The sequence below is a fragment of the Phascolarctos cinereus genome, unplaced genomic scaffold (assembly GCF_003287225.1).
Source record: "Phascolarctos cinereus isolate Bilbo 61053 unplaced genomic scaffold, phaCin_HiC Scaffold_726;HRSCAF=1367, whole genome shotgun sequence".
NCBI classification, from domain to species: domain Eukaryota; kingdom Metazoa; phylum Chordata; class Mammalia; order Diprotodontia; family Phascolarctidae; genus Phascolarctos; species Phascolarctos cinereus.
In genome coordinates this window covers 385,783,567-385,793,958 of record NW_027556098.1, presented here as the reverse complement: position 1 = coordinate 385,793,958, position 10,392 = coordinate 385,783,567, and the positions used below count along the sequence as shown (strand labels likewise).

Genomic DNA, 10,392 nt, shown 5'->3' with positions numbered 1-10,392 from the left:
GCTCTAGTCCTGACGCTGTCACTAGCAACTAGCTATATAAGCTCAGACATATGTACTTCTTTATGTACAAAGGAGAAGCATGGTATAGTATTAAGAGCACTGGCTTTGGTATAAGAGGATTTCCTTCTCTGCTGGTTGTTATCTGTATGATCCTGAACAAATTAAATCTCTCTGGGCACCTCTAAAATGACTAGGTTATCTCTAAAGTATCTTCTTGTTCTAAGTTCCATGAACTAAAAGAAACACAGGAGTAAGTTGAGTGACCTAGGTTCTGGTCCCAACTCCAACACTTTTGAGCTATGGAACACATAGCTAATAAATATCATATACAAAAGGGAAGAACAAGAGAGAGATCACACGTGTTTGCTTTGGAAAATGTAAGGAGGGAGACAGTACTAACAACTGTAGGCATCAGAGAAGACCTCACAGAAGGGTGGCACATAAACTGAGCCTTAAAGTAGGACAAGGATTCTGAAAGGCAAAGATAAGTGGGCACCGCATCCAAGGCACAGCTTTTACCTTTTGGTGTATTATATTCCAAGCTTTCCTTTTCTTTATAGTACATGCCATATAATCTTGTTTGAACCTGACTGGTTCCTTGGTATTTGATCTCTCTTCCTTGCAGTTTTTTTTTTCCTCTCTGACCTGAAAACTCTGGAATTTGGCTATCATATTTCTGGATGTGTTATATTTGGAACTTCTCTCAGGTAGCGACCTGTGGATAGTTACAATTTTCACTTTGCCCTCAGGATCTAATGATTCAGGGTAGTTTTCTTTCATTGTTGATCAAAATATGGCATCTAGGGTTTTTGTTTGGTAATGGTTTTCCAGGAGTTCAATGATACTTAAATTAGCTGTCTTCATTTTGCTTTACAGATCAACTATTTTTGGTAGTAGATACATCGTGTTTACCAATTTTTCAGTCTTTTGTATTTATTTTCATATTTCTTATATCACTAAACTTTCAAGTTCTTTTCCTCCATCCTATTTTTAGGTATATTCACGACCATGATAAGGTTTTTCTTCTTCTAAACTATTCTCTTTTCAAAGGCTCTAATTTAATTCTTTATCTCTTATTTCAACTCTTTATTCCTTCTACTCTTGGAGTCCTTTTGGCCAACACATTTTTTTTTCTGGAGTCCTATTTATATTGCTGAATTATACTCTTCCAAGATTTTATCTTGGTATTCTTTTAACCTATTTCTTAAAAATCATAGGACCAAAGACTTATAAACTATAGCTGAAATAGACCTCAGAAACCACTAGTCCAATCCCTACATTTTATAGATTAGAAAACTGAAGCACAGGAAATGACTTTTCCAAGGTCACTCAGGTATTAAGCATCTGAGGCAAGATTTGAACTCAAGTCCCCTGACTCCAAAGCCTGTGGTCTTTCCACAGTATCACACTGCCTCTATTACTTATGTCTTCAGTTTCAGTTCCTGTATTGGAAATTTGTGCCAGGCCAGGCTTTGCTCCCTACTAACAGGGATGGGGTAGTTATGGCTTTCCTCTGCCACATCAGTGAAATGAGATGCTATTGTATCTCCCAATTCAGGTCAGATGTCACTGCCCTGGCACAGCTCTAGATTGGAGGCCAAGGGGACGGGGTTGTATTCTGGTTCTGACTTCCCTTCTGTAGTCCATGACTGGGAATCTCTACAGACTCCTTTCACAGTGCCAACCTGGGAGCAGGATCCGAGCCCAGGATCCATCCCTTACCTCCACCCCAAGCTATGAGGTTCTCAATTCCACCTATGCGTCCTGACATGGCCCTGACTAAGAGACTTGCTGGCTTCAAGCCAGGCACAGCCTGTACAAAGGACCTGAGGCAGAAGATAGAATGCTGAGTTCTTGTGCCAGCTCCCCCCATTCTGCCATCTCTTTTCCATTCTGGGTTCCTCTCTTTATCAAATGGAAAGGACAATCCCAGAGGGCAGCTAGGTGGTGCACTGAATAGAGCACCGGCCCTGGAGTCAGGAGGACTTGAGTTCAAATCCATCCTCAGACACATAACACTCAGTAGCTGTGTGACCCTGGCCAAGTCACTTAACCCCAACTGCCTCATCCAAAAAAAAAAAAAAAAGGAAAGGACAATCCCTTCCATTCCCCTTTCACAGTCTTGTAAGGAACAAAAGTCAATTTATGTGAAAGCATCCTGACAACCATAAAAAGTCCAAGTCACTTCATTTCTCTGGAACTTAACTGTCTCATCTGTTAAATGGGGATGAGAACACCCAGCCTGGACATATCCAGAGCTGTTCTAGAAATAAAACAAGATAACAAATACGAGGAAAAGAATTTGTGAAAATTAGCACTGAGGGGAAGGCAAATACTTTTCAGTCCAAATGGCAGAATAAATACACAAAGAATTAGGATTTATAAAAGAATTCTTTTTTATGAAAACCACAAACAGTAGGAAAAAAATAAACAATTTCTAAAGCCTTTTTCAAGCTCAGAGATTTCCACTTTCTAGGATCTGGTGGCACCATCTTACTTATTGAGCAGTTGAGACTTTCTTGAGTGTCTGCAGTCCACAATTCCAAAGAAACCAAGTCACCCAGCTAGCCAGCCACATGAGGGTGGGCACAAACATCTATGGCCCTTCTCTTCCTCCACTCTTTTTAGTCTCTAGCTCTGCCCATCACTGGACCTGCTGCTGCTGGTGGTGGGACAAAGGCCAGGACACCATCTCCAATAGCTCCAGGATCAGTGACATGTAGCAGACCAGAGGGAGTTATTCAGAGCAGGGAGAAGGAGGCTATCTCCTCCCCATTCCTAGGCAGGAAAGCCCAGAGCCCTTGCCTGCAGCTGCTTCCAGGCAGAAAGAAAGGAAAATTTCAGGTAGGAGGAAAGAAGAGCAGTACCCATTCTCACTTGGTTTTAAAGAAAAATCTTTTCCGGAGGAAATTAAAGCAACCAGGAATCTGTTTGTATGTCCCTTTGGCAGACACTGCATTAGACACCTGTGGAAAGAAAAGCACATAGAGGACTGTGAACTAGCCTGACACTGAGGAGAGATAGGCCCTCACCAGGATGGGGACCTTTGTGAAGTCAGTGATCTTCAAAATCAGCAACTAAAGCTCAAGTCCCACCTCTGACCCTTGACCCATACTGGCTATGTGACCCTGGGCAAGTCACTAACTTCTCGGCGGCCCCCAAGCCACTATCACTGGCAAAGACAGTGCCAAACTGCATCGATAGAGGGAATCTCCTCATCAAGAGGAATGGTATACCTAAACCAATTTTAGCACCACAGGTCCAATTCAAATTCAATATATATTCTTTATACATACATGTATACAAATATACATACATGTATGTGTACATGTGGGGAGCTAGGTGGTGCGGTGGATAGAGTACCCAGCCTAGAGTGAGGAAGACCTGAGTTCAAATCTGGGCTCAGACACATACTAGCGGTGTGACCCTAGGCAAGTCATTTAACCTCTGTTTGCCTCAGTTTCCTCATCTGTAAAATGGTGATCATAACAGCACCTACTTCCCACAGTTGTGAGAATCAAATGAAATAATATTTGTAAAGGATTCAGCACAGGGTCTGACACACAGTGGTACTTAAATGCACATGTCATTCCCTATTCCATTTTATTCAGCACCTACTATGTGCAGAGTATATCCACAGACGTCCTTCTCAGAGCAGCTAGGTAGCACAGTGGATAGAGCTCCAGTCTTGAAGTCAGGAGGATCTGAGTTTAAATCTGGCCTCAGACACTTAACACTTACTGGCTGTGTGACCCTGGGCAAGTCACTTAAAAAAGTACAGATATCTTCTCCAAGATCAAAGCACAGCATAATGGTGACCCTGGGTTCCCAATGACTATACCGACATATATAATCAACTATAAATTCTCTTGGTTTGGAGGACCTGTCAAGCTTTACACAGAACTTCTCCAACCTATCAACCTCTGTCACAGATGTTGTGCATCCAATAAAATGACGTTCCTTGTGTCCTTTGCATACACAGTGAAAACCAGCACTGACAAGTCCAGCATTCATCCACCCAAAAAGAAGAACCTATATACCTTTCCTTCCATTTACCTGCAAATTATTTCTGTCTTCTCACTTCCTTACACAGCAAGAATGCGAACAATGACCCCTGAAAATCCAGTTCTGATGATTCACACGGGAACAAAAATACCACCAGAAGAAACCAAGAAAGCAGGGCCAGTGCAGTAGATAGAGCACCAGCCCTGGAGTCAGGAGGACCTGAATTCAAATCTGGCCTCAGACACTTGACACTAGACGGGTGACCCTGGGCAAGTCACTTAACCCAACTGCTTCACAGAATGGAAGGAAGGAAGGAAGGAAGGAAGGAAGGAAGGAAGGAAGGAAGGAAGGAAGGAAGGAAAGGAAGGAAGGAAGGAAGGAAGGAAAAAAGGAAGGAAGGAAGGAAGGAAGGAAGGAAGGAAGGAAGGAAGGAAGGAAGGAAGGAAGGAAGGAAGAAACCAGAAAGCAAGAAAGAAACCAAGAAAACAAGAAACCAAGAAAGAAACCAAGAAAGAATTGCTAAGGATTATGAAGTTGTGAATCAAAACACCAAAGACCTCCAGGGTCCTGGGGATGTTTTCATCAGTACTGCTGATGGAACAGCTGGCTAAGATGATGATGTCCAAGAATAGGATTTGGATTTCTGGAACACGGCTTAAAATACAGGAATAACAAATAGTCTCTTGGTTAGAGATGGCACAACCATGAAAAGGGTTTATAACAACAAAGTGACTTGGAGTCTTGTGAACCTAATTAAGAGAGTTTTAAATTAAAAAGGGATAGGGATGGAGAAAATGGCTCAAATAGATCTGACAAAGTCGGTATCATAGACAGTAGAAAATACAACTTAGGAATGTCACAGCCAAAATTGAGATCTTCTGTGCTGAAGAAAAAGCATGGAGGGCAGAGCCAAGATGGCGGAGAGAAGGCAGGGACTTGCCTGAGCTTTCCCCAAAATCCCTCCAAAGATGTCTAAATAATGCCCGAAAACAAATTCTGGAGTGACAGAACCCACAAAAGGACAGGGTGAAACAGCTTTCCAGCCCAAGACCACTTGGAATTTCAGGAGAAAAGGTCTTTGTACCAGGGTGAGAGCGGAGTCCTATCCAGTGCAGGGCGCACTAGCACAGACCAGGCCCCAGCAAAACAAGGATGGGCCTTGGGAATGACTGAATCAGTAAAAGCACGACAGCCTGGATGGTTGATCGGAAAGGTATATCATACTGAGCAGGGAAAGGAGCGCAGTTTGGCATGCATGCGCAGACCTCAGCGAACCTGGAGCAGGCCTCAGACGACTGAATCACAGGCAGCTGTGGCAGTTTCCAGACTTCTCAACCCACAAACACCAAAGACAACTTAGAGGTCAATAGGAAAAGTCTGTGTCTGTGGTGAGAGAAGTGCAGGGTCCCAGCCCCATTCCCTGAGAGCAGCCCTAGGGCGGTGGCTGCCTCTGGAGCTTCTGGCCCACAGACTGAGAAGGAATTGAGTGGCTGATCAGACATGGATTGCAGGGATCTCTTTGCTGGTGCAGGATTCTCTTGCTTTGCCCATGCTTGGACCTGAGATTACAGGGATCTCTTTGCTGGCACTGAGGCAGGCCTCTGTTGCTTTGCCTATACCCTGATCCAGGTCACAGTCCTGGGTGGCAGTCCCAGGGCAAGGAGGAGCAGTAGCACACTGGAGCTTGCAGATGCAAGGAAATGGGGACCTTTAGCACAGTTCCAGGGCCAAAAAGAGTCCTTGTGGTCTCTCACAGACCAGAGCATAGGCCAGGAGAGTAGTAAATATCTCTCCTTACATCATACCACCTTGTAAGAACTGAAAACTTGCAGGTCCCTAGAAGTATCTCTGAAAACAGCTGCACAAAACCCCTGAAGCTTAGGACAGTGCGCCCTCCGCCCTGGAAGCAGAACCCTACTTTAACAAAGAGTTAAAAGTCAAGAAATAGGCAGGAAAAATGAGCAAACGACAGAAAAAAATTCTGACTGTAGTAAGTTACTATGGTGACAAGGAAGATCAGAAGACAGCAAAGTGAAAACTCCTACATCCAAAGCCTCCATGAAAAATATGAATTTGTCTCAGGCCATGGAAGAAATTAAAAAAGATTTTAAAAATCAAGGAAGAGAGGTGGAAGAAAAATGGGGAAGAGAAATGAGAATAATATGGGAAAATCATGAAAAAGAATGCAGGAAGTTCAAAGACTAATAAACCAGTTAGCTTTGACTATACAGGAGAGGAAAGCACAGGCTACAATATTTAAAGGATCAGGAAGTCTGCCTGGCTTTCAACTATTTTTTACCCTCCTTTTTTAACACTCCTGTTCTTCCACCCCCAACCTTGCTTACATTCCTTACGAATTTGATGTATTTCTAACCCAGACTACATATGTGTGTGAGTTTGTTCAACTCTCCTTCATCATGTTCAGATGGCAGTGAAGCCCCTAACATGAAGGAACTCATATCCATGATGTATAGAAAATTAACATAAAAAGGCCAAAAAACCTTTCCCAATCGATAAGTGGTCAAAGAACATGAATAAATGATTTTCAAAAGAATTACAAACTTTCAGCCTCCATATGAAAGACTAATAAAATCAGTAATAAAAAGAGAAATACAAATTAAGACTATTAAGAGGTTTCACCTCCCACATAGTAATTTGACAAAGATGACAAAAGTCAGAAACAATCAGTGCTGGAGAGAATGTGGGAAGACGCTCAGCATTAGAACTCCTACCCAGGAGCAGAGCTGAATTAGTGAGTGATTAAATAAACAGAAACTCATGTGGTTCACTCTATCTAACTGACCCCAGATTATGCTGCATACCCCATGTGTGGGGGCCATTTTCTTGCTATCTGCTGAGCCACAGAAACCCCCAGAAACCATGCTCTGAGAGACTTAATCAATTGAGTTTTGGAACTTTCACCCTTGGTGAGTGGATCCCTGGACCTCCTCCCACCTTTCTAAACGGAACAGGCAGCAATGTTCCTTCTGAAAGGGGCTTTTAGGGGTAGCTAGGTGGTGCAATGGATAGAGTCAGGAGGACATGAATTCAAATCCAGCCTCAGATACTTACTAGCTATATGACCCTGGACAAGGCACTTAATCCTGATTGCCTCCCAAAAAAAGGGGCTGGGGGAGGTGCTTTTAAAATTTGCCAAGCACTGCTCCACAGAGTCCCTGGGAGAACATTAATTTAACCCTAAAGTGTCCAATTCAGCAGCAAAACTCCCAGATTGGACTTAATTTGCAGTTTTCTAACCCTCAGGGATCTGTTTCCATTTGAGTCTGATACCTCTGCTTCAGGCCATCATCCCACAATTCTCTTCTCCCTCAAGCCCCCACCCACGAAACCCAGAGAAAAAAATCAGACATCACCATGAGAAGAATGCTCAGTAAGTCTTCGTCATCTGCCCACATGTCCAACATTCTATCCAAGGTCTCTATGTACCATGAACCACTCTTGATATCCCTCCAGGAGACAAAACCTTAGGAGAAAAATTGATAGGCTGCATTACCAGGACCATACCTAGGAACTTCTGAGCAATACAAAATATGTCAGACAAATGGAGGGTAGTGGGGTAGGGACCTTATTCAAACTCAACGTCTTGTAGTTTCCTATTTTAATTAATTATTCTTGCTAAGTTAGAGCTAAGTACTGTTGTTTCTTTCTTGATGGAAACTACAAGGGCTATGAGTACGCTGTAAGTCTGATGTCCTGGAACAGAATTCTAGATGCCCCAAGCTCAGTACAACTCCGTCTCTCTGTGGTGTCCAAAGTTCTAACTCTAACTCAGTAAATCTCATTTGAGTATCACTTTCCCACCCTGCTGCTCAAGAGCTGGGAGAATCTGCCCTAAAGTTTTCTCCTTGTCACAGATACTCATTCCTAGACCAGTCTGCAGACAAGGTGGTTAGACTTCTGGCTTGGCCTCAGAAGGAAGACCTAGAACAAACAGGTGGAAGTTACACAGAGGGACATTTGGGCACAATTTAAGGAGGGACTTTGGAGAAAGCTTTAACTCTTAGAGCTGTTAAAAAACACAAAACAAACATGGGGCAGCTAGGTGGTGTAGTGAATGGAGCACCAGCCCTGGATTCAGGAGGACCGAGTTCAAATCCAGCCTCAGACACATAATACTCACTAGCTGTGTGACCCTGGGCAAGTCACTTAAACCCAACTGCCCCACCAAAACAAACAAACAAACAATAAAAACCAGAATGAGTAGCGGTAGTGACGGGTAGTGAGTTCTCCATCATTCAAGTAGAGGCCAGATGACCACTTCTCGGGGGATACTGTTGTGCAAAAGATCCAAGCCTCAAGTCATGCGACAATGCAGAGAGGGAGGGATTTGCCTTTTGGAGACCTGGGCTTTGATCCTAGCTGGGAGGCCACCACTCTGAGCCTCAGTTTCTTTATCAATCATAACTGCAATCCTTACCTCTCAGGGCAAGTGAGAAAAAAGCGTTCTGAAGACTTTAAAGTGTTATAGAAATCTGATCCAAGATTATTTTTATTCTTCATCTCCCACCCAGCTGCCCTCCTTTGGGATTCCCTATCAGGCCCCTGGGATCCGCCTGTCATTACATTATCTTGTGATCAATCCTTGGCCTCACACCTTGTCAGTAGTCTCACCACCCACTGCCCCTGAGCCAGGAACTCCTCCCCAAGCCTCCACTTAAGGAGCACACCCAGGCCAGTTATCCCTTCATTTCCCACCTAGCTACCCTCCTTGGGATTTCGCCATCATCCTCCTGAGCTCGCTACCTTCTCCCATGCCCATTCCTTGCTTTTTCATCTTCCTTTTGTATGTTGTGTTCCCCCATTAGATTCTATGGGCAGGGAGTATCTTTTTTCTTTTTCATACTTATATCCTTAGCACTTAACACAGTGCCTGGCAAACAACACCCACTTAATAAACATGTAAGGCAGCTAGGTGGCACAGTGCATAGAGCACTGGGCCTAGTCAGGAAGATGAGTCTTCCTGAATTCAAATCCAGCCTCAGACAACTTACTAGCTGTGTGACCCTAGGCAAATCATTTACCTCTGTTGGCCTCAGTTTCCTCATCTGTACAATGAGCTGCAGAAGGAAAGGGCAAACCACTCCAGCATCCCTATCAAGAAAACCCCAAATGGGGTCACCAACAGTTGGACACAACTGAAAAACAATTAACTGAAATAAATGCTTATTGACTGGCTGTCTGACCATGGCAAAGGATGGACTCTAACACCTCTAACCCTTCCAACTCTGATATCCTAATTTCTTCCTTCAAGTCAAGTTCCAAAATGATAAAGGAGGGCTGAGATTTCTTCTAACGCTCTCTCACCAGGAAATGTAGAATAGGACACCAAGATATCACTAGGTGTCGGTAGGCTGGCCACAGCATCTGGTTGATCAAAGTTATTTTGGAAAGGGGTAGCATCTGTCTCAGGGTCACTGTCAGGGTCACTGCCAGGGGACTCATCCTCAGGAGTATTAGAAGACACCTGAAATCCATGGTCTCTCTGATCTGCAGAAAGCAAGAAGAAAGAGTCGCATAAAAGAAGTCAGTATATATCAGATTGCATACTGTCTTGGGGAGGGAGGGGGAGAAAAATGTAAAACTCAAAAGCTTATGGAAGTGATCGTTGATAATTCAAAATAAATTAATTTTTAAAAAATTCAGCAGCAGTAAGTGCTGTGCCAGTAAATGATCTGGTAAACATTAGCTCTCTGAGGAAAACAAAAAATGTGCCCAGGACACAATCTGAAGTTTAATTTTAATTTTCTCCAACACCGTCTTAAGCATAGAACATCAACCAGACAATCATCAAACCCTGAAATGTAACATTTGCCAACATCCAAAGTATAAATATTCATATTGGAAATTTAGCAATCAGTTCTCGGGAGCCGATTTGAGCTGGCTCCAGCACACCCACAGTGGCAATGCTCCTCTTAAAAGGAGTACCAAGTTGGCAAAGAATTGGAAATTAAGAAGATGCCCATCACCTGGGGAATGGCTGAACTAGTTATGGCATATGAAGGACATGGAATACTACTGTGCTGTAAGAAGTGATGATGGGAATGGTTTCAGAGAAATCAGAGAAGATTTGTATGAATGGATGCAAAGTAAAATGAGCAGAACCAGGCAAACAATTTATAAAAACAACAATACCGTAAAACAAACAGTTCTGAAAAACCTGGGGATTCTGTTCAATACAAATTCCAGAGGATTCCATGATTCCAGAGGACTCACAATAAAATATGCTACTCACCTCCTGATAAGGATCTGATGCATTCATAGCGCATACTAAGACATTTAGTTTTTGAACATAGCCAATATGAGAATCTATTTTTTGCTTGAATATACATGCTTATAATGGGGATTTTGTTTTACTTTCTTTCTCAA

The 10,392-nt window shown here is 43.1% G+C and overlaps 1 protein-coding gene across 1 annotated transcript in view; it reads right to left on the bottom strand.

The window, feature by feature from the left end:
- Window positions 1-2,372: 2,372 nt before the first annotated feature.
- CASP9 (caspase 9) overlaps window positions 2,373-10,392 on the bottom strand; it is a 28,256-nt gene continuing 20,236 nt past the window's right edge. The window contains exons 8-10 of the mRNA XM_020973324.2: window positions 9,331-9,513; window positions 7,380-7,489; window positions 2,373-2,966 (exon numbers count right to left, since the gene is read on the bottom strand). Of these exons, the coding sequence (XP_020828983.1) occupies window positions 2,874-2,966; window positions 7,380-7,489; window positions 9,331-9,513 (386 nt within the window). The 3' untranslated portion in view covers window positions 2,373-2,873. The remainder of the gene's footprint in view (window positions 2,967-7,379; window positions 7,490-9,330; window positions 9,514-10,392) is intronic.